This window comes from Amphiura filiformis, chromosome 20 (genome assembly GCF_039555335.1).
Source record: "Amphiura filiformis chromosome 20, Afil_fr2py, whole genome shotgun sequence".
NCBI classification, from domain to species: Eukaryota; Metazoa; Echinodermata; class Ophiuroidea; order Amphilepidida; family Amphiuridae; genus Amphiura; species Amphiura filiformis.
Genome location: NC_092647.1, coordinates 6,683,475 through 6,708,236, shown reverse-complemented (window position 1 = coordinate 6,708,236; position 24,762 = coordinate 6,683,475). Strand labels below are relative to the sequence as shown.

General features: G+C 38.2%; 1 protein-coding gene across 1 annotated transcript in view; it reads right to left on the bottom strand.

Annotated features, from left to right (window-relative positions):
* LOC140141962 (T-complex protein 1 subunit epsilon-like) overlaps nt 1-24,478 on the bottom strand; it is a 36,850-nt gene extending 12,372 nt beyond the window's left edge. The window contains exons 1-7 of the mRNA XM_072163853.1: nt 24,247-24,478; nt 20,604-20,664; nt 15,613-15,777; nt 14,805-15,003; nt 11,115-11,307; nt 2,874-3,023; nt 1,862-1,981 (exon numbers count right to left, since the gene is read on the bottom strand). Coding sequence (XP_072019954.1) covers nt 1,862-1,981; nt 2,874-3,023; nt 11,115-11,307; nt 14,805-15,003; nt 15,613-15,777; nt 20,604-20,664; nt 24,247-24,351 — 993 coding nt within the window. The 5' untranslated portion in view covers nt 24,352-24,478. The remainder of the gene's footprint in view (nt 1-1,861; nt 1,982-2,873; nt 3,024-11,114; nt 11,308-14,804; nt 15,004-15,612; nt 15,778-20,603; nt 20,665-24,246) is intronic.
* Between the last annotated feature and the right edge of the window lie 284 nt (nt 24,479-24,762).

The window sequence follows — 24,762 nt, the reverse complement described above, 5'->3', positions numbered from 1 at the left end:
GACACCAAGACCCATTTCGTCACCATTCAAGCACTGGTCAATAGTAAGGCCTAAGTATTTGACTGAGGAAGTAGCATGAATTGTTTGCCCTTCACACTCAATGGTATAATTTTGCCAATTCTTCAATTTACGCTTTTGTTCCAAAAAAGAATGAGTTCTGTTTTACCCATGTGGAGAGAAAGTTTGTTATCTATGAGCCATTTGTTACAGCTTTCAAGATTTTTGCTAAGCTGCTGCCCAATTTTCAACGGATCTTTATCAGAAACCAAAAGAGCGCTATCGTCTGCATACTGAAGGAGCATACAATCAACACAGTTGGGCATGTCGCTCACGTAACAAAGGAACAAAATGGGACCCAAGATACTCCCCTGTGGAACTCCACATGTTAAAGCCATAGAGTTGGAGTCTGAGCCATTAACATTAACAATCTGAGATCTGCAATTCAGATATGACTCAAACCATTTAGTGGAGTTCATTCCCAGAGCAGTAAGCTTTTGACATAAAATAGAGTGATTAACACTGTCGAATGCTTTCTGGATGTCAAGAAGCACCATTCCAGTAAACAGACCAGCACTGATTTGGTTTCTGATATGATCTTGAAGATAGATAAGACATGTGTCTGTGGAATATTTACCTCTAAAACCTGACTGAAATTTAAATAAGATGTTATTTTCCGTGAGATACCTGTTAAATTGTACAAACACTGCCTTCTCCAAAATTTTGGAGGCCACAGACAAAATACTAACAGGTCTGTAGTTGCCTACTTCCAACCTGCTCTTCTTTTTATATAATGGTTTGACCTTGGCAATTTTCATTTCACTTGGAAACACTTCAGTCCTGATAGAGAGATTAATAATAGATGTGATTGGAGTTTTAATGACTTCTGCAGCATCTTTCAGAAAACGAGCCGGCAAGCCATCTAAGCCAGTGCTTTTATCGATGTTAAGATTGGTTAGCTCATCATAGACAAAGGTCTCACTGACCTCATGGAGATCAAAGGATCCATTCCTGATATGACTGTAATAGCTTTGGAACCTGTTGGAGTTAACATCATAAAGACCACTTGGCTCAGGCAGCTCACCAACAAGTTTGGCAGCAACTCCAGTAAAGAATTTGTTGAAATGATTAGCAACTTCTTTGTTCTCAAAACACCTTTTACCATCAATATCTAAAACCATATTGGTAGAGTCTTTTGTTTTGTTTTGGTACCCAAGCTCTTTGAGATTTTTCCAGAGCTTTTTAGAATCATTTTATTTGCCTCAATCTTATGCAACATGTACTGTTGTTTAGCAGATCGTATCTCTCTTTGGACTTTATTACGTAACTTACAGTACTCTTTATAATACTCAGACATATGTTTGTTTTTATTAAATTTTGCAAGCAAACAGTCTCTTTCTCTGATGTTATCAATAATCTCACTTGTCATCCATGGTTCAGAGCGTTGTTTAATCCGAACTTCCCTTAGAGGAGCAACAGAGTCAAGAGTGTTCAAGAATATGTTACAAAACATGGACCAAGCTCTATCAACATCGTTACATAACAATATTTCAGACCAGTCAGATTCAGACAACTTATCAATGAAAGATTCCTTGCTGTAATTCTTTAAAGATCTTACTTTAACTCTTTTATGCTCGTTAAATGTTGGTTTGGATGACTTAAGGAACTGATTCTTGCAAAAGGATTTGTGTGAATTAAATTTGATTCTAGTACTTTTTCACATTCTGTGCAGTAGACAAGTTGTAAGAATCAAATGATTATCACAAATTTCCTTTGCAAAACAGAGTCCAGCAAAATTCTAGGTAGACGGGTGCAAGAATCCTTGACCAAAATGTGCAAAAAACATGGCATATTCTCTGCTTACCTCTATTTCTGGCCCTCCTACCCAGCGTACAGCGGGTAATTCATTCTGTAGTAGTAAATGATTAGCTTCGTCATCAAAGCCCCACTGACAGATAGCAAGATTGGCACCAGAGTCCTTAACCTGCAGTCATACATGGGGAAATTAAATACTGTGAGTAATCAATACAGCAACTGATTTCTATCAGGGATTAATAAAATTGGGATATGACGGCTAACATAGTAGAAGGAAAAGCTATAGAGGCTGTCATTACCTTGCCATCACATAGGCCTGGAACACTGCCACGATATACCAGTGCATCACACACGATGTTCATACATTCAAGCACTGAAATTGTCATCTGCTGCATACACCACAGACTTTTTTAAGCCTGCTATATGTTAATTTGATCCAATGTTGAAAACCAATTTTTTTAGTTCAGTTTTAGCACATGTACAACCGACATGAACTTAATTTGATTAAATACACAAAATTGAACTTGGTCCATCCAAGAATACAAACTGTTTCATTGAAGGATTGCTCTAAATTACAGCCATGACATGATGTCCTGCTTCAGTAAGACTGGGAGATAGTCTACTCAGAACTTGTTGTCAAGCTCATGGTCATCGACACCAGAACCTTAACAAATATTTACCTTACGAGTAATTTTATTTTAAGATTGTTTATTAGGTGATATATTTGTTCACAGAAACATCTCAAGTACCACTACTCTCAAACCTTAGGTAGCTATTGCACAAATAACTTTCTTCAGAGGTGATTCAATATCCTGATAGGGAAAGAAAATCCACAAAAAATCCTGAAATCAGGAAAAATCTTGAAGAATCACACCCGTTTCTTGCACTCACATGGCAAATCAAGCATCGATGGGCAAACTTGATGCATGCTGGGAATGAAAGGGCTCATAAGCTATAGAATTGGCCACCTGACATCGCAATTTGAGCCCTTTTCCTTCCCAGCATGCATCACTTTTGCCTATCGATCGCTATCAACAATATACCTTGAGTTATGACCCTACCTGTTTGATCATTTCAGCAAATTTTGCATGCTCATAATCTCTCAGCTTATGGTAGTCTTCTACAGATTTGATGTCCAGTTTGTGTGTAGTCTTGGGTTTAGGAGGCTCAAATGGACACGTCAGAATTGCTATCTTAGCGTCTTTTACTTCCTGTGTAGACAAAATGAAATTTATTTTACAAATTATTATATAATCTGGTCAGATATCCAAGAACATTTCAATTTAAACAAAATACAGCTGGAGGAGTTTTCAAAGAATCTGCTGTTTTGGTCTGAAATGTTTCCAACTACTGTGGATGTACCTGGTAAATGGTGAAGTAGTAGATGTTGATAGTAAGTCTGAACAGTTTAAGGTTATGACCAACATTCCCCCCACTTTCAAATTATGACGGACACCATGATCTGCCCAAATTTGACAAGTATGGGGCACCCCATATTTGATTTTGATCTGTGGACACTAAGTCTGACATGGTTATGAAGTTGTAGGTCTCAAGCAATGTAGTTTCCTCTCAGACAAATGCCTCGTGTTTGTGCTTCATGCTTACAGCAACATCACCCACTCTGATCATCATAACCAGTCCTGACATAAAACATGTCTGGACTGAGACAACCAGGGCAGACAGATATCACCTATCAGGCTCGTCATCATATCGTCACTGAGGATTGAGAAGTCTGGTATGACAAGATTTCAAAATGCTTCAGCACAAAAATTTACAGAATCAGTCTTAACTCAAATACTGACCAGAAATGCTGCTAAAATAAGGCAAGATTCATACCAGGTATACTATGATTATTATTACACAAATGTTCTTGTCAAAACCAACTATATTTCCTGACAGTTTTGGCCATCTGTCCGGTCAGTAAATATATTTGGTTTTGACAAGAAGAACATTCTTATAATTATATCACACAAACTTAATGAATTTCTTCAAGCTACACTACGATCAGTTCATAATAGGCAAGACTCATAACATCATGGATTTATAGAAAGACGTCCACACAGCTGGGTGAAGCACCTACCAGAGGGGTATTGTGTGACAGACGATTAATGAACAATTTTTGGTAATTTAAACCGGCGCAAGTTGGGCCTTTGTTCACGCATGCAGTAAAAACAAAACCTACTACGAGATGATCATTGTATAGGGCCATTTTAAAAAGTCCCTATAGATTTTAAAATTAACACTCCATCACTGAGCAACAAATAATTGGTTTTTGATCAATAAGGTGAACACTTTTCCCACCTAAGTGTGTTACCGCCAATCAGTCAAAAAACAATCGCTTGTCCTGTTGTGATGGAGTGCAAATTCAACTTTATGTTTAAATCCTCTGTACTATTGCAGAGGGCTGTTACTATTCAAGTCACGCTTACATTTTCTCAACTTGTCAATTGTCATTTTAGAATGGACCAGCTGCTGTGGGCTTCAACTTGAATTTTAAATTTTCAAAATAAAGTTGCTTCTTGCTTAATCATTCAAGACTTTGTTGTCGGACTTTATTACACATGGCTCAACTTGACACCTTGACACTCAGGCAAGTAACAGCAATGGTACAACTTATTCAACATGTCTACAACTTGCAATTACCAACTCAATGGGTATTACTATCAGTTCTGCATATCAAAATGTTATGGCTAAGATGAAGATTCAGTCACTTCCAACAAATAAACTCAACCCATAAAGTATCGAAACGATTATAGATGGTCAGATATATCGGGAACTGAAATATATAGCAAAAACGTATTTAATGTATATAAAGCACAGCTTTCTCCTACACATTTTGATACCTCTTTTGTTGCTCTACGATATCATTTAGTCGAGTTATGGGCGCTTGAGTGGCTTCAAGTCGGAGTTTGAAAGTTGCACTTAGCTCCTATTCAAGCCAAATGCGTTTGTGGTATACACAGACACACACAAAATCAAGACAAAGGACACAGATGTGTTTACTAAACCATGAACTTTACTTAATTTTACTCCTTCGACTTCCAACTTCCTTTACTTATCTCTGACTTATCTCATGAACTCTTTCTGCTGACATCTCAATACTTGGTGTGCACACCATCACACATACTCATTTGAATTTGGCGGACAAAAGCAATGGTCATTTATTGGTCACAATACAACGCATTTGGCTTGGTATAGGAGCTAAGTGCAACTTTCAAAATCCGACTTGAAGCCACTCAAGCGCCCATACCTCGACCAAATGATATCGCAGAGCAACAAAAGAGGTATCAAAATGCGCAGGAGAAAATTGCGCTTTATATACATTAAATACGTTTTTGCTGTATATTTCAGTTTCCAATATATCTGACCATCTATAATCGTTTCGATACTTTATGGGTTGAGTTTAGTATTATTCTTGTTTCAATATAAACTGTTGAATTGTTTCATTCAATCCATCAGGAACCCCTTTCAAGTGTCAACACAATTCATGTCTCTATAACTAAAAGCAAGCTAGTTTCCTCTCAGACAAATGCCTCGTGTTTGTGCTTCACGCTTACAGCGACATCACCCACTCTGATCATCATAACCAGTCCTGACATAAAACATGTCTAGACTGAGACAACCAGGGCAGGCAGATATCACCTATCAGGCTCGTCATCATATCGTCACTGAGGATTTAGCAGTCAGTTATGACAAGAGTTCAACTGCTTGGATATTATATATTTACATCTAATACACTTAGGATTCAGGATTAAGGGTAGGACTAATGCAGGTTGGGAAATAAGTGGGGGCCAGGGGCCATTTAGCCCCTGGTTCATTGAAAATAGCCCCTGATTCCCTGTAAAAACCCGTGAACCAGGGGCTATTTTTTTACAAAGTAACCCCTGGTCCGATGCTTCTTATTTCCCAGCCTGATTGAGTGAGGTATCAAATTGTACACAACAAATGTTCACATCCATTGAATAGCCTCTGCTCTGGTTCATTGGAAATAGCCCCTGATTCCATGTTAAACCCAGTGAACCAGGGGCTGTTTTTTTTACAAAGTAGCCCCTGGTCCAGCGCTTCTTATTTCCCAGTCGGGACTAATGATAATGGATAGGACTTATTGTTAAGGATAGGTTCTAAGTTATGACCAATGTTCTTGCTAGCTAGCTTTCAAATTATAATCAACAACAAAATGTCAACTCACTTTCTTCTTAATTCAATAATTATTCAATTACATTTTTGACAACTCTTCCAATACATTTGTACAGAAGCCAAACGTTGTTAATCAATGAATCCACACTTTTCCAGTTAGCGTATTATGCTAACTCAAGTTAACAGGAAGTTTTGTGAGCGCATAAAATTTATCATGCCTGGAATTTGTGTGTTTACATGTTAAATTCAGTTGGCGGTAGCACCTAAACATTACAGTTTTATTCTAGTTCTATAGCTGATAACATAGAAATCATTGATTGTCTTGAGAAAGGTTGAGTGACAGTAACTAACTTGTATTCCTCATGAAATAATCATGTGAATTCAGACGGTCTTTAGCTTGTTTTCGTTGTTGAAAGGGATTCAATCATGTTTCATCGTTGTTGATCACCGTTTAACAACTCACGTCCGGCGTGTTTGCGTCATTCTTACATGGTGTCGGTGATGAACTGTGAAACATGATTGAATCCCAAATTATCCTTTAACCAACTTAGAACTCTTCCCCTGCTATAAATAATACTTTTCCTTTGTAACATATCAAAAACTCGCTTCAAATAAGCTAGTTTCCTCTCAGACAAATGCCTCGTGTTTGTACTTCACGCTTACAGCGACATCACCCACCCTAATCACCATAACCAGTCTTGACATAAAACATGTCTGGACCGAGACAACCAGGGCTAGCAGATATCACCTATCAGGCTCGTCATCATATCGTCACTGAGGATTGAAAAGTCAGTTATAACAAGAAATCTATAGATGAGTTGACCTCAATGTTTATCAACAAAGGCAAGGGACTGGTATATCGATATGCTTGAGTAAATCTCATGCAACCACTACAATGTTCAATGGCCTTATTGTGACGTGGTGTGAGTTTTAAAAACACGAGCCCTGAACAAAATATGATGTGCGTGCATACTGCCAGGCAAAAAACAATGGAAATTGTGATGATGCTTGCTCATACTGCCAGGCGTTGATGTCAGATGTCAACTCATCTATAGCTTCCACAAAAATGTTAGATTTTGAGAGTCTGGAATGCTTATGTGTCACTCAAAAACACTGTACGTCTGGATTGTTTAGGAATACATCAAAAATTGCTAAATTGGCATCTTTTACTTCCCATGTGAGAAACATTTGAAAAAAAACACCACAAGAATGGAAGAATTCAATGCATAATTACTTGATTATTTACAAGCAGCCCAGCTGGAGCAGTTTTAACAGACTCAGCGTAGGTCTAAAATGTTTCTGTGGGGACAATTATAGTGAGAGATAGTTACTTTGGTGCCATAGCAATACCCTATGTATGATAGTTAGATTCAGGATTGAGGTTAGGATTATGATGAGTTATAACTTACGTTTAAGGATTTGATATTCAGAGTTATGACTCATGGGGATTCAGTCATTCCAACTAGTATCTCATATTTCAATAACTGTTTAATTACATTTAATTCCTTGACCAACTTAGGACTCCTTGCCTTCATAACACAATTCAAAACACTGCTATTTACTGTAACATGTTCACTTAAGTTAGCCAAATATCCTCTCAGACAAATGCCTCGTGTTTGTGCTTCATGCGTACAGCGACATCACCCACCCTAATCATCATAACCAGTCCTGACATAAAACATGTCTGGACTGAGACAACCAGGGCAGGCAGATATCACCTATCAGGCTCGTCATCATATCGTCACTGAGGATTTAGCAGTCAGTTATGACAAGAGTTCAACTGCTTGGATATTATATATTTATATTTACATCTAATGCACTTAGGATTCAGGATTAAGGGTAGGACTAATGCAAGTTGGGAAATAAGTGGGGGCCCCTGGTTCATTGAAAATAGCCCCTGATTCCCTGTAAAAACCCGTGAACCAGGGGCTATTTTTTTACAAAGTAACCCCTGGTCCGACGTTTCTTATTTCCCAGCCTGATTGAGTGAGGTATCAAATTGTACACAACAAATGTTCACATCCATTGAATAGCCCCTGGTTCATTGGAAATAGCCCCTGATTCCCTGTTAAACCCCGTGAACCAGGGGCTGTTTTTTTTACAAAGTATCCCCTGGTCCAGCGCTTCTTATTTCCTAGTCGGGACTAATGATAATGGATAGGACTTATTGTTAAGGATAGGTTCTAAGTTATGACCAATGTTCTTGCTAGCTAGCTTTCAAATTATAATCAACAACAAAATGTCAACTAACTTTCTTAATACAATTACATTTTCAACAACTCTTTCGTTGTTGATCACCGTTTAACAACTCACGTCCGGCGTGTTTGCGTCATTTTTACATGGTGTCGGTGATGAACTGTGAAACATGATTGAATCCCGAATTATCCTTTAACCAACTAAGAACTCTTCCCCTGCTATAAATAATACTTTTCCTTTGTAACATGTCAAAAACTCGCTTCAAATAAGCTAGTTTCCTCTCAGACAAATGCCTCGTGTTTGTACTTCACGCTTACAGCGACATCACCCACCTAATCACCATAACCAGTCTTGACATAAAACATGTCTGGACCGAGACAACCAGGGCTAGCAGATATCACCTATCAGGCTCGTCATCATATCGTCACTGAGGATTGAAAAGTCAGTTATAACAAGAAATCTATAGATGAGTTGACCTCAATGTTTATCAACAAAGGCAAGGGACTGGTATATCGATATGCTTGAGTGAATCTCATGCAACCACTACAATGTTCAATGGCCTTATTGTGACGTGGTGTGAGTTTTAAAAACACAAGCCCTGAACAAAATATGATGTGCGTGCATACTGCCAGGCAAAAAACAATGGAAATTGTGATGATGCTTGCTCATACTGCCGTTGATGTCAGATGTCAACTCATCTATAGCTTCCACAAAAATGTTAGATTTTGAGAGTCTGGAATGCTTATGTGTCACTCATGGAAGGGAAAAACACTGTACGTCTGGATTGTTTAGGAATACATCAAAATTGCTAAATTGGCATCTTTTACTTCCCATGTGAGAAACATTTGAAAAAAAACACAAGAATGGAAGAATTCAATGCATAATTACTTGATTATTTACAAGCAGCCCAGCTGGAGCAGTTTTAACAGACTCAGCGTAGGTCTAAAATGTTTCTGTGGGGACAATTATAGTGAGAGATAGTTACTTTGGTGCCATAGCAATACCCTATGTATGATAGTTAGATTCAGGATTGAGGTTAGGATTATGATGAGTTATAACTTACGTTTAAGGATTTGATATTCAGAGTTATGACTCATGGGGATTCAGTCATTCCAACTAGTATCTCATATTTCAATAACTGTTTAATTACATTTAATTCCTTGACCAACTTAGGACTCCTTGCCTTCATAACACAATTCAAAACACTGCTATTTACTGTAACATGTTCACTTAAGTTAGCCAAATATCCTCTCAGACAAATGCCTCGTGTTTGTGCTTCATGTGTACTAGCGACATCACCCACCCTAATCATCATAACCAGTCCTGACATAAAACATGTCTGGACTGAGACAACCAGGGCAGGCAGATATCACCTATCAGGCTCGTCATCATATCATCACTGAGGATTGCGTCAGTTATATTATGTCAAGGAATCTATGGCTTTCACACAAAATATTCATAGTATTTGAACTCAAATACGGTCATATACTGTTAGGAGGCAAGGTTCAGCTAAGTTGTCCTGATGATGGTGTGAGAAACATTCATGTTTATATAATACTGAAGAAAGTTAGATTTAGAGAGTCTGGAATTGTGGGTCACTCATTGAGAGGAAAATACTGTACGTTTGGATTGTTTGAGACACTCAAATGGGCATGTTATAATTGTTATCTTGGGATCTTTTACTTCCTATATTTGAAAAACATGGACGAGTTTAATGCAAAGTACTTATAAATTTAAAAGTAGCCCAGCTGAAGCAGTTTTACTGGAATATATTGTTTTGGTCTAACATGTTTCTGTGTAGACAATTATCGTAAGACATATTTACTTTGGTGCCACAGCAATATCCTATGTAGGAGAGTTAGGTTTAGGATTAAGAATAGATTATGATGGGGGTTTTGACTTAGGCTTCAAGTTCAGAGTTAAAGATTTAAGGTTCAGGGTTATTACTCAGTCATTGCAACTAGTATATTTCTACTTATTACATTTATTTATTATTTATTTATTTATTTATTTATTTAATCCCCTGACAAACTTAAGACTTTTCCTCTGTCATAACACAATATTCAAAACACTACTATCGACTGTAACATATGAACGATTCACTTTGTTTCAAGCTTGTTTCCTCTCAGACAAATGCTTCGTGTTTGTGCTTCATGCAAACAGCGACATCACCCACCTTAATCATCATAACCAGTCTTGACATAAAACATGTCTGGACTGAGACAACCAGGGCAGGCAGATATCACCTATCAGGCTCGTCATCATATCGTCACTGAGGATCACAAAGTCGGTTACGGTAAGAAATCTCACCTCTCCAAAAAAATATTTAGACAGAAAACAGGACTCAAATACTGCTTGATCATGGGATGTAATGTTTAAAACGGTAAAGTATGGCAAAATATGCAGGATGATAGTGTTAGGAGGCTTTATTCTGTATTTAAGTAAACAAGTATTAGGGTGTGCAGACTTTACCACTTGTGTGTCGCTTATGGAGGGGAAAATAATTGTTGAAATAATGATGAGTCCGGCAAACTTTGATTCCTGGTTAACACATACGCGTAACCTTGCGTTCGCGTATACGCTACTGGACTGTGGATTCATCACCGATTAACAATGTTTGGCTCCTGTACAAAGGTATAGGAAGAGTTGTTGAATTTAAAATCCACACTAACCTGGCCTGTGGAAGATTTTGGAGAGTATGAATTTCAAATGGATGAACACATTAGGCAGCTCCGTTTGAATTTCATACACCCTCCAAGAAAGATTCAACCTGAACCTTCCCCTGAGAAAAAGCCCAATGTTTGATTTGAGCCATCAACAAACCTGAGGTCCACTATTTCAGTCTCCATGGGTGACAATCCAATATGATCAACTTCCCATACAGGGGAATATGGCACACTTGCCGTATCATTACACATGGGAGCTATGCGAAGACTTTCCCAATCTAACCTCTAATGGCCAGTACTCACCTTTGGCATCTGTGGATGGCTGAAATCTTTGTCCACTACCACACCCTTCACAAGCATAGTGTCCTGCAATTTGCCACCAACTTTGCCATCAACTTTGATCAGCTCAAAATCTACGTCTTTCCTCTCCAGATCAGCCACTGACATGATGGCGTTCACTGCGATCTCTGCCATCTGACGTTGGCAACGGTTAACACTGGAGTTTGAAAGCAAGCAGAGAAGATATATTGCAAATAACATTCGAGCTCCCTTTCTGCATGTTTTTTATTGTTCTGCATTGATCACCTTAATGTTAGGCCATCTTAATTTAATAGAGGTTATCCGTGTTCTATAATATGCTGCATATCCTATTAGCGACTGCTATACCTTGTTTAGGACTTTCACAAGAAGTACCTGCATGTGGAACCATGACTGTTTCAAAATGGTCCGCCAAAGTCATGCAGGTAACTCCGAGGTCGTGCATTGATTTCGTCTGAATGAGGAATACTACGGGAATCAGTGTCTTTTGTTAGAAGTCACACATGAGTGAAGTGGATAACAATTCATCTCAAAGCCCTTCCCAAGTTAAAAACCTAATGCAGAATGTTTTTTTTATTTTTGTACTTTTTATCGGTGGGACAAGGTTTTTGACAAGAATAGACCAGGTCGCATGTCATTAGTTGGGTACAATTTCCATTACATGGTCAAAAATGACAAAAAATGTATTTTTTGATATGTTGTATATATTGACAATCTTTAATAATTAACACCATTTTTAACCTTGATACCTGCTTAATTTGTGAGATAATGCTTAATTACTAATTAATTAATACACAGGTGTCTATGTAAATCTCAATTTTCAAATGCGTTTTTCTCAAATCGGACCTCAATTACAAAAATGACTGTAAAATTTTTATTTTATGCAAGAATGTCATCAGATTTGGAGGATATGTTTTCAATACATTAATGCTTCAAATGAACTATTTAAAATAATTGTACGTATGTTAATTACATTGTGAAGGTCAATGACCTTTTTACGAGTAATTAGCGAGATAGTTATTCTATTATTGAGGAAATGAATATCAAGAAGAGAAATGCACATTAGCATACTGCTAAAAATACTGAAATTCAACTAGGATTTCATTAAAAAAAAAAAATGGAACATATAACCTTTTAAGGTGGCACTTCACACCTTAATAAATTTGCGATTATTTTTGCATTTTTCTCAAAAATAATATCACACTGGTAACAAAAGTTATGTATATTATAAGGGTAAGGAATCCAGTTACTACACTGGAATTTCGGTGACATATGACAAGCGGTACGTTATTTATGATAAGAAAAGAGGTCCCGCTAGAATGTACCTCATTTCTTAACTTATATAATGAACCCCTTGTCTTGAATCACCGAAATTTCAGTGAAGTAATTGGATTCCTTGCCCCTATAATATGCATATAACTTTTGTTATCAATGTGTAGTTACTTTTTGAGAAAAATGCTAAATTAGTCACAAAATTTATCAGGGGGTGTAGTACCACTTTAAGTAGTCAGTAATTGTTTTAGTTGTACAAATTCAGCATTCACAGCTGTCAACACATCATACCCTCCGTAGATTTGAAAAAGTAACCAGTAGTTTTGACATGCTGACATGTGAATTTTCATATAGGCCCTATTGCACACTCCCGCATCCGCCTGCTCCACATCCGCCTGCTCCTCCACCCCTGGCATTTTTCATTTCAACTGATGTGATTTTTTTGCTGAATAATGTATAATTATATGCTTCAGTAGACTGAAAGAGTATAAAATTAGGCTTAAAATGAGGTATCAACCACTGCTGTAGGATATGGGGTTACGGAAAGCCAATCAAATTTGTATAGCAATTTTCAGAAAAGTGTAATCCCTCCACCCTTTTAGCATACCCAACTTATGACATGCGACCACCACCTTTTCATCTCTCAAGGAGGTTTCACTGTGGCCAAGACAAAGAATTTGATTGAGGTTTACGATTTTTGACATCTGGAGATGTCAGAGATTTTTGTGTGGTGGATTTGAAAAAAATAAATAAAACAGCAGAAAAAAAACTGTATAAAAACTATAATGCTCAAAAAGCGGGCAATTTTTTACTAATGCATGTGGGGGCTATGAAACAAACTATTAAATTAAGATGGTCTTTGTATTGTTGGCTAAGTATTATTATTTGCATTTGCATTCAACAGTGCAGTATGTTCTTTGATTTGTTGCATATCAGGTACAAATTTGTCCCACTCCCAAAATTAATTTGCCACAACTGTTCTGGTAAATAATAATCAGGGTGAACGTTGGGTTATACAAATGACTTCGTACCCATGCACAGCATGGGTACGAATAAGCAGTATACAAAGACAGTGTACATGGATATCCATGGAGGAGCTGTCAAAAATTACATATTTCAAAACCAGGATAATCTGCGCCTATTATGAAAATTTACACAAACCCATCATTTTCAAAATACACTGAAACCCTATATTCCATTTTTGAAAAATATGATCCCTAATGTTTACTTACAAAAAAAAAAAAAAAACCAAATTCCAGTTTGTCAAATTCATGTCTCAGAATGTTTATATTTTGTAGACTGATAAATGTTTCCATATATTGCACCCAAGTGTCAGTGCTAAACCCCTCATGTGGAGCAAATGATATTACAAGAAGTCAATTTGACCAACCACATTATAGATTAGGCTGTTCTTTCCCATCCATAATGATGTTTTGAAGCATGAATAGGCAACACCTTTAATCTACTCAAGGCTAGATGACAGCATGTCATGTTTTAATTGGCCAACACCAAACATGTGATACACATGGCAGACCTAAGCCAAGCTCTTTCAGTGAGTATGAAATCCCTGTTACCAGTGTATTGAAAAGCACATGTTCGGTGAAGTGCATCAAAGAAATAAATTGTTTTTAAAGACTTGATACAGACTATTAGGCAACATGCTGTGATTAAAGGCCTACAGGCTGTAGTTTGCCAAATGAAAATGGTGGCAAGTTTGATCAGAAGAATTTATGTTGTGGAATTAAAACATTTATACATCATTTTTGGCAACAAATTTCAACCAAATTGTTATTTTAAAAGGATATTCTTACAGAAGGACTTCTCCTTATCAAGTTTAGCAACAAAAACATTGGTGAGTAAGTAACTTGTTGTAAAAAAACCTGCTGCACATGGCCATGTCATGGAAATCATGATTTCCTAGTTTCCATGTGGATTGTTAATTGATACCATTTTCCGCGTATAACGTTGGGTCTCAATAAATTGTTTTTAAAAGACTTGATACAGACTATTAGGCAACATGCTGTGATTAAAGGCCTACAGGCTGTAGTTTGCCAAATGAAAATGGTGGCAAGTTTGATCAGAAGAATTTATGTTGTGGAATTAAAACATTTATACATCATTTTTGGCAACAAATTTCAACCAAATTGTTATTTTAAAAGGATATTCTTACAGAAGGACTTCTCCTTATCAAGTTTAGCAACAAAAGACATTGGTGAGTAAGTAGCTTGTTGTAAAAAAACCTGCTGCACATGGCCATGTCATGGAAATCATGATTTCCTAGTTTCCATGTGGATTGTTAATTGATACCATTTTCCGCGTATAACGTTGGGTCTCAATAGGGCCTTAATGAATATGCAAACCATAATGCGTGATTGACTTGTCGCAGAATTTTAAGAAACTTACATTTTCGATCCTAAAGTGGTCATAGCTGTTTCTATGAGTGGTTCCAAGTTGTCCCTGTTAACCTCAAATTCGTCGGCTATCTCGTCAAGCCTCTTGACCGCCATCCTTGCGGCCAGTTCGTAGCCATCGGCTATCCTGATAGGATGGATACCTCTGTCTAGAAGTTGCTCAGCTTGCTCCAGGAGCGCACCAGCCATCACTGAAATGAGTCAATTAAATGTCACATCTTAATAGTATCTCTGCACTCTTTATTAGTAGAGTCTCTGCACTGTAGTAGGGTCTCTGCCTCACCACACATGCTTTGAGACTAAAACCAAAACCAGACCATACAAGGCTAATACTGAGACCAACACCATTGAGGCCAGAGATCAAGAACAAAGCCAAGGCAAAGACTTTGGGGTTTGAGACCACATTCAAGATCAACACAAGCAAGTCTTCAGGTGGCCTCAATACCCAAGACTTGGTCCAGAAATCTCCAACACAGCACCTGCAAGAAGCTTGCAACCAACCTGAACAGATATCACTTGTTCCTCTCAGACAAATGCCTCGTGTTTGTGCTTCACACTTACAGCGACATCACCCACTCCGATCATCATAACCAGTCCTGACATAAAACATGTCTGGACAGAGACAACCAGGGCAGGCAGATATCACCTATCAGGCTCGTCATCATATCGTCACTGAGGATATTGTAGTTTATGATAAATGCCTATCTCAGGATTACATTAAGAATGAGGAAATTAAAATCATGTTGGGCTATCAACTAGACGGGGGATGTTTGGGTAAAAAAAATGGATTTTGATATTACCTACAACACCAGTGGTACCATCGCCAATTTCATCATCTTGTGATTTTGACAGTTGCACCATGAGCTTAGCTATCTGGTGGTCAACATCCATCAGGTTCAGGATAGTGGCTCCATCGTTGGTTACTGTCACATCACCATCGGGACCGACCATCATCTTGTCCAAGCCTACAAAAATAGATCAAAATGTATACCAAACGTGCAATGTATTTTCACAATAGAGAAACTAGTTCACCATTTCATAATTCTCTGTTGTGTTCTTATTTTGCAGGTACATGTAGAATTATGGCACATGGTCAGAAATATGTTTCAACACTTTTACAGTTTTTTACATGAATTCATTGCCAAATCTGAATACACTGCCTAGGTGCATGTGCATTATTAAAGGTAGCGCTGGCCTCAAGATCTTTGGGTCCAAATATTTGTTGCTGGACACACTTGAAAAGCCTAATTTATAAAGGGGTCCAGAGGTTTTTTTAAAGGTCTGAATTTTATAGAAAAGTTGTATGTTACTCCCAAGTAAAGGTGGTGTTTTACACCTTTTTTTTAAAACCCAGCAATTAATTCCAACCACTGAATGTCTAATGGTCACTGCATAACTGCAGACCATAATCACTGCAATAGGGCGCTTGCATGAAAAGGTTAAAAGGTTGATAACAAGAGCACCAATGGCGCTGTGGCTCTTTGCTTTTTGGGGACAGTGAAAGTGATAGTAATTTGACCTCAGATGACCCCTGGGTGACCTCAGATAACACTGAAATGACCTTCCAAATACTTGACTCTAAATGTTGACTGTACCCACCAAGTTCCATGCCCATACGACAGTTTTAGTCATTTGACCTCAGATGACCCCGTGTGACCTGAAATGACCCCGTAATGACCTTCCAAAACCTGACTCTATATGTTGACTGTACCCACCAAGTTCCATGCCCATACGACAGTTTTTAGTCATTTGACCTCAGATGACCCCCGGTGACCTGAAATGACCCCGTAATGACCTTCCAAAAACCTGACTCTATATGTTGACTGTACCCACCAAGTTTTATGCCCATGCGACAGTTTTAGTAATTTGACCTCAGATGACCCCTAGGTGACCTAGGATGACCCCAAAATGACCTTCCAAAAATTTGACCTCAGATGATCCCTGAGTGACCTTGGATGGCCCCGAAAGGACCTTCCAAAAATTTGACTATAAATGTTGACTGTACCCACCAAGTTTCATGCCAATGCGACAGTTTTTATTAAGTTGACCTCAGATGATCCTGGGTGACCTTGGATGACCCTGAAATGACCTTCCAAAAACTTGACTCTAAATGTTGACTGTACCCACCAAGTTCCATGCCCATATGATAGTTTTAGTAATTTGACCTCAGATGACCCCTGGGTGACCTCAGATAACACTGAAATGACCTTCCAAAAACTTGACTCTAAATGTTGACTGTACCCACCAAGTTCCATGCCCATATGACAGTTTTTAGTAATTTGACCTCAGATGACCCCTGGGTGACCTTAAATGACCCCGAAATGACCTTCCAAAAACCTGACTCTAAAATGTTGACTGTACCCACCAAGTTTTATGCCATGCAAGTTTTTAGTAATTTGACCTCAGATGACTCCTGTGACCTCGAATGACCCCAAAATGACCTTCCAAAAATTTGACCTCAGATGATCCCTGGGTGACCTCGGATGGCCCCTAAAGGACCTTCCAAAAATTTGACTATAAATGTTGACTACCCACCAAGTTTCATGCCAATGCGACAGTTTTTAGTAATTTGATCTCAGATGACCCCTGGGTGACCTTGGATGACATTGAAATGCGCTTCCAAAAATTTGACTCCAAATGTTGACTGTACTCACGAAGTTTCATGCCCATATGAGTTTTTGTAATTTGACCTCAGATGACCCCTAAGTGACCTCAGATGACCCCGAAATAACCTTCCAATAATTTGACTCTAAATGTTGACTGTACCCACTAAGTTTCATGCCCATACGACAGTTTTTAGTCATTTGACCTCAGATGACCCTGGGTGACCTCGGATGACCCCCAAAATGACCTTCCAAAAATTTGACCTCACATGACCCCGGGTGACCTCGGAAGACCCTGAAATGACCTTCCAAAAATTTGACTCTATATGTTGACTGTACCCACCAAGTTTCATGCCCATACAAGTTTTTAGTAATTTTACCTCGGATGACAGGTTAAAACAAGGGGTCATTGATGGCCCCTTAACTTACTTAAAATATAAAAAAACACCTTGGGGTCAAATTTTTTTTTAAAGGTCAGGTGAACAATTCTTATGACATTACTATGCTTATGCCCCAAACCCAACCCCTGGACCCCCTCAAGGTATTTCATTTGGATTTTTCATAATTTTTTTATTTCATCTATTTCAATAAAATTCATTTCAATAAAATTTATTTGTTTCAGTTTTATTTTTTGTTTATTTTTTATCATATTAATTTTGCATTTTCTTATTTTATTTATTGTGTTTTTATTTTCATAAGTAAATATCACTATTTAAATATTATTTTATTCTATTTATTTACTTCAGCCTCCCAATAGCATTATGAATATTCATTAATAGCATAATGAACCAATCACTGCCGGTCGAGCTTTTGTCATACAGGCTTGATATAGCAAGTACGTAAAATTTCCACTTGGTGAAATATATTCTTTTTTGGCGTTCCTATTATGCTCGGATTCGACTATTTGAGACAACAAAATGTCCTTATTTTAACAGTTTTATGTAAAATATACTCTATCCTATGTTCGTACGAAACATGAAAAAGGTTGCTTTGGTGAAAGTTATGAAATTGATGGATTCCCGGCGACCATTATTTTTGAAAGATCGGAGAACATTCATCATTTTCTGGCGACAATTTTGCTTTCGCTCGTAAATTGCTATGTGATTCTTCGTCAATTTACTCACGAAACTTGGTGATTTCCATAAATTCAGCCATAAAGTCATCATTATTGATTCTTAATCTGCTGTAAAATGTAGTATATTTGTGATTATTGCGGGGATTATTGATGTAAAAAGCTAAGAATAATGATAGCTTCGACATGGTTTCATCCCCTGGTTTCATCATAGCTCAATGGTTTCATGTTTACACTTTTCTTTGATGTAGCCGGCCCTATTAAATTGTAATTTGTTTTCAATAATATAATTGAAGATTTCTCCACTTATCTTTTCCTTAAGGGCTCTTTCTCCTTTTTTATTTGGTGAAAATTCAGTATTTTTCCCCGATGCTTTGGCTCTCAGTCATAGATAGCGAGTTGCATTCACACGCTGCTGCCTTGGGGTTGGTATCTGGGTACCGGTAGGCCTATGGAATGAATATTTGCTAGGTTGTGATGTGCGCTACTGCAGCGCTAGCAGCGATGACCGGCCCGCCGGACATGTCCCTGGCAGGTACTAGCATGATCCCGGTATGATTGCCGTGTGGCAAGTATGCATTTTATTATATTCCAGTGATCATCATCAAGATTTACAAACTAATGACATAGCTAGATCTCCTTCCACCTCCCCTTGTGAAATTGAAAATCTCAATGGTATCATTCGAACATTATTTTCTTCCTAATCATCTTGGTAAACTATTTTCATGATAATTATTTTATCAAAAGTAGCCGGCGTATTCAAAGTCCGAATGTAGAAAATCACGACCTTGACCCGATGCATAGAAAATAACCATGGATTCAGGGTTGCCAAACCAGCGATTTTGTAGCCTATTGGGCGACTTTTGAAGATTTTCCCATGATTTTTCCCTGCCCCCATATAAACCAATGGTAAAGAGAAAAATTGGGCGACATCTCGTTATTTGGCCCGCCATTCAAGCTGAAATTTGTTGGCAACCCTGGTTGTTTAACCAAAAATCATCACAGTGCTTTTGTACTGCACTTGCGCAAGCAAAATAGTCCCCCAGAAAAGTCATTTGTTCAGATTTATTCGGGGATTTATTCAAGATTCAGACATGTTCTTGACTATTTTTTGACATTCCTTACCTATCTCTTTATTTAAATTATAAAGAAATAGTGAAGAAAAGTTATAAGAAGTAGTCAAATAATTTCTGATCTGAACTAAATCTTAAGAAATGTACCTCCATTGGTTTCCGTCTGTATCACGCATCTTAAATTATACAGACCAGAATAATCTCTAGCACACACAGGGAACCAAGATATAACTCTATTATCGTGACTATTGCGGTCTTTGTTACCCAAAAATAATACTTTTATCGCATGAATTTCAATAAAATCTGGAGTGCAATCGATTCAAAAATAACTTAGCCAAACTTTGAAACGAAACTTAAGTCTTCATATCAGTCATTAAATGATCCTTAGCATAAAAACCAACAGCGTATTGTGGCCTGAAAATGAATGCTAGTTAGTTGCATGATAAAGGCACTGATAGCTCCGCTCAGAGCCAAAAATGACCTGCATTGAGAGTCAGTCAAGTGTGGTGGAGGACAAACAAACTATTATCATCCACTGTGAATCTTTGGCGCATTATTCAAACCCATGCTTTGTAAGGAATATTAGCACTCTGTAGGTGATATTTCATTTTCACATGCTCCAATATCGTATCGTTGTTGTGCCTCCTGGGCTAGTGACCTGTGGCGTACATGAAACCTCCCTATACAAAACCGTCATATCGCATCCAAAGAAAAATTTGGCAGACAAGAGTTTCACTCACTATGTGTGTCAAAGCTAACCACTAGTAAAATTTCTTTCACAGCCAAGTTCAAGCAAGTGGACTGGATGTACTTGCCCTATATAACATAATGTAAGCAAGCAATTGAACTGGCCCTTGGCTAGACAAACACTTATCACTTCCTCCCTAAAAATTTTTTTTTTGCTCTTTTAATGATGAAATAGCATCCTATTCTGGAAAAAAAAACATTTCCGGATTTTGTGTGTGTGTGTGTGTGAAATCCAGACATTTCCAGAAAACTTGCATCCCTGGATAATCATCTTGACTACAGCACAGGTAACTTACCATTCGGCCCCAATGATGTTTTCAGTGTGTTTGCAACTGTTTTGGCAGCAAGAATATGTGACTGGAGAAAAAGGAAACAAAGAGAAATTAAGATAAATTATTGTTTACAGTGTGCCAAAAAATACCATTTCCTCTAGGACAGGCCGTTCGAAATTTTACCCCCGGCTCATAATTATTGCACAGCCTAGACTCGCTTGCCAGTCCTATATACGCCGTACCTATGTATATTGAGGACTGGCTTACGCCATTTTGGATGTCAAAAAAATTAATGGGAAATACACACTTAACGATTTGGCGCGGTTAGAAACTTGAAAAAAATCTTTAAAATGTCATCAATGTATATAAAAGTGGTACCAACCGTATTGTGCTTGCTAATTTAAGACTCGGTTAAAACAAAATTAAGGATCGAAAGCATTTTAGTGTCCAAAAAGGCAAAATTATCATCAAAGTTCTGCTGAAATCGGCACCCTATGCGAAGGGTTCAGAATTGAATCGAACTAAAATATCCGATCTTTTGCGATCAAAAACACAAAATTACAACTTTAAACATACTATTGGCAAAAGACATTATTACCAAACAATACAGAATAGAAAATTTGACATCATTTTCTCAAAATATTGAAAAAATTTGCTCACTAGACATCGAAAAAGTACGCAATCCAATTCCCGCTCAAACGCTGTGGGAAACTGAAAGTGCGATAATCGTGACTAGCACCGCCCCTAACCTCTGCTGGTGAAAAAATTTCACCGCGGCGCTATCAGAACGAAAAATGATAGCAACGCACTCTAGCTAAGCATCGAATGCAACAACTATAATAGGTATAATACCAAAAAAATTGAACTTTTTTTGATTCTCATCAAAGTAATCTCATATTAAAGAGCTAAATGAAAGAAAACTGATGAGGCATAAATGAATGTCATACGACATGTGGTTGCGGAGATATGCTAATTTGAATGGCTCAATTTTTCAGCCAATTTCCTGTACAAACTTTTTGTGCATGCACATATTAAAATGCTTATAGGCCTATACTGTGCATTGTGAATACACAATTTTAAGAAACAAGCACTGTCTTGCTATTAACTGGTACTGATGTGAACATACATGTAAGGGCCTATCATTTTCTTTGGAGGGGGGGGTCCCAAATATACAGGGGGTCATAATTTTTGGAAAGAAAAATAGGGGGTCATAACATTTTCGATGACCAAAATGTAGGGAGTCGCAAGATGACCACAGATAGAGATAGTGTGTTTATCTTATAAGACTGAATACAATTTTAGCCTCTTCAGGGGGTACATGTAAGGTGTATCAGTGGTTGGTGGGGAGGGGGTCATAAAATTTTGTTGCCGAAATAGGGGGGTCGCAATTTTATTGATGCTGACTTTTTGTAAATTTGGGAGCCCCGCAGAAAATGATAGCCCCTAATATACAAATGAACATGTATGAGTAACGTTTTGTTTTATTTCTGTTTTCTGCTGCAGATTCCAGCTTTAACAGAGGATGGAAACCAGGGACTGTCTTTTGGAATTTGCAGGAGAGCATTAAATAGCTCTTCTAGAGCCTTCAAGAGCTGTTTAGAACATTTACAATAAAATGTAATGAGAGAATGGTCAACTAAGGAAAGCTAAAAATCACTCTCCTATATCGGATTTAAGGAGAGCAGTAGAGAGCGATTGCTCTCGCTCTCCTCAAAAGGCAGTCCCTGGGAAACCACAGTGAGGGCCAACACCATATGCCAAAATAAAGAAAAACTTATTCAAAAAGATGAAATTTGTGTTGAAGTGTCTTATTTTTTATTTTTTTTGTTATTAAAAAACTAACGGTTTTGATACTACCCACCCGAGTACACCTTTTCACTGATACAAGGGGGGGGGGGTAATTTGTTTGAGGGGGCACCCTTTAAAATGTTTGATTATTATAAGCACTAGCTGATGCATTCACCCCTCCCCAGGAAAATGTTTTTGAGCAGGCACCCTTTGGAGCACTGGCTGGCGATGCTCCCTATTCAAGATCATTGCGGAAACTCGAGGGCCAGTTCACTTGATCATCAGAATGGGGTCACTCCTGCTCAAGTATGAACCCCCCCACCCCCTTCCCCGGCTTAAGTTTTGTCTTTGAGCAGGCACCCTTTGGAGCACTGGCTGGCGATGCTCCCTATTCAAGATCATTGCGGAAACTCGAGGGCCAGTTCATTTGATCATCAGAATGGGGTCACTCCTGCTCAAGTATGAACCCCCCACCCCCTTCCCCGGCTTAAGTTTTGTCTTTGAGCAGGCACCCTTTGGAGCACTGGCTGGCGATGCTCCCTATTCAAGATCATTGCGGAAACTCGAGGGCCAGTTCACTTGATCATCAGAATGGGGTCACTCCTGCTCAAGTATGAACCCCCCCAGGGCCCCCACCCCTTCCCCGGCTTAAGTTTTGTCTTTGAGCAGGCACCCTTTGGAGCACTGGCTGGCGATGCTCCCTATTCCAAGATCATTGCGGAAACTCGAGGGCCAGTTCACTTGATCATCAGAATGGGGTCACTCCTGCTCAAGTTACCCCCCATGACGAAGCGCCATACTGAGTACCCCCCATCAATTTGAACATTTAGAAATTAGAAAATCAAATAGGAAAATGGCCAAAAAAACGGTATGTGTCCGCCCCGGCCATCATACCCAATGTGCCCACAGCCATTCATGCATCTATCATATACATAGCAAAAATCTGCTAGCGCTATGCATGATGGGATAGGAATAGGAAAGGTCCAAATTTGCTTTTTCCCCCCCCGACTCATAATCGGCACAGAATGAGAATCTATCCCAGCATCCACAGCATGAGCCCATAGTATACGCAAACCATGCCGTGCCGGGTTAAACATGTTCACTCACTGCCTGGCAAAAGTCGCTGAATTCGTACATGTACTACACAAAGTCCCCAGTTCACTCACTTTTGGCGCAAGGCATCCATCCAATCTCATCAAACCAAACATTTTTATGTACAAAAAACTACCTTTATTCACCGCGTGCTCCATTTAACTTACCGCTCAACTCCGTTATTTTGATATTTGGAGAGTAATTCCCGAAAAAAATTAGATCGAAATCGTCACTTTCAAACCCACTAGAAAGTCGCCAAAATTTGCCGCGACCACGCATGTAATCATCTGACCTCTTCCGGTTATGATCAAGTTCAACCTTTGACTTGACCTTGTAAGCTTTGGAACTGTTTTTAACTCGATCTAATTCCCACAAAATTTTTTTTCAAAAACATCGCTGTAAAATTTACTATAGTACCGGTAATGAATTTTCAAAATGGCGCCGGGTGCGCGATTTCCATATGCTGAGAGAGGCTGAATATTGCGCATGCTCAGGTAAGGAATGCTCACATACCTAACTATAATGTTCAAATTCGAAGCTAGAGTTCTCAAGTAATCCCCCTCCTAAATGCTTGCCCCCCCTTTTTTGGCCTGCCAAAAATCTTTGCCCCCCCTATAATTCACCACCCCAGGGTATGTACATAATTATTGCACCACCCCTGCTCGCTTTTGAAAATAAAGAAATTGATCTATGGGCAATCAAACCAGCACTATTACAAATGTATTACTACTAGTATTCATTCAGTTCAATCATTCATCAATATTCAATCATTTCAACTCAGACATACCTTTTGTGCATCGATGCCAGTTAATCTGCTTTTCTGGTCTTGATCTCTGATAATTAAAAAAGGCCGACCGTACTCGTCGAACGCGAGAGATCCCATAGAAGACATCCTGACAATTTGGATGAATAACTTTGTTATTTAGAGTAAGATGGGGCTGGATTTTTAACCTGTACTTGTCCTACTGCACATGTGAATTTTCTAGAAAATCATCCTTCCCAATATGGCGGATGATTGGCTTGTTCGCACTGAGTAAATCTTTGAGCCAAAAAAATAAAATAAATTTCCATATAAATGCAGCACAAAAATAAATTTAAATATAAAATACTATATTTTATAATTTTATATATCCAAACGTATTAAAATGTTGTGTTAAAATCATTTAATGGTCAATTTTGACAATGAATTATTTGAACGAGGACATAAATTATCCATAAATTACGCGATGTATTGGATTTATTACGTGATTTTAAAACTACGTATTTTATGTACATAAACCATTTTCAGTGTTTTTAACTTTAA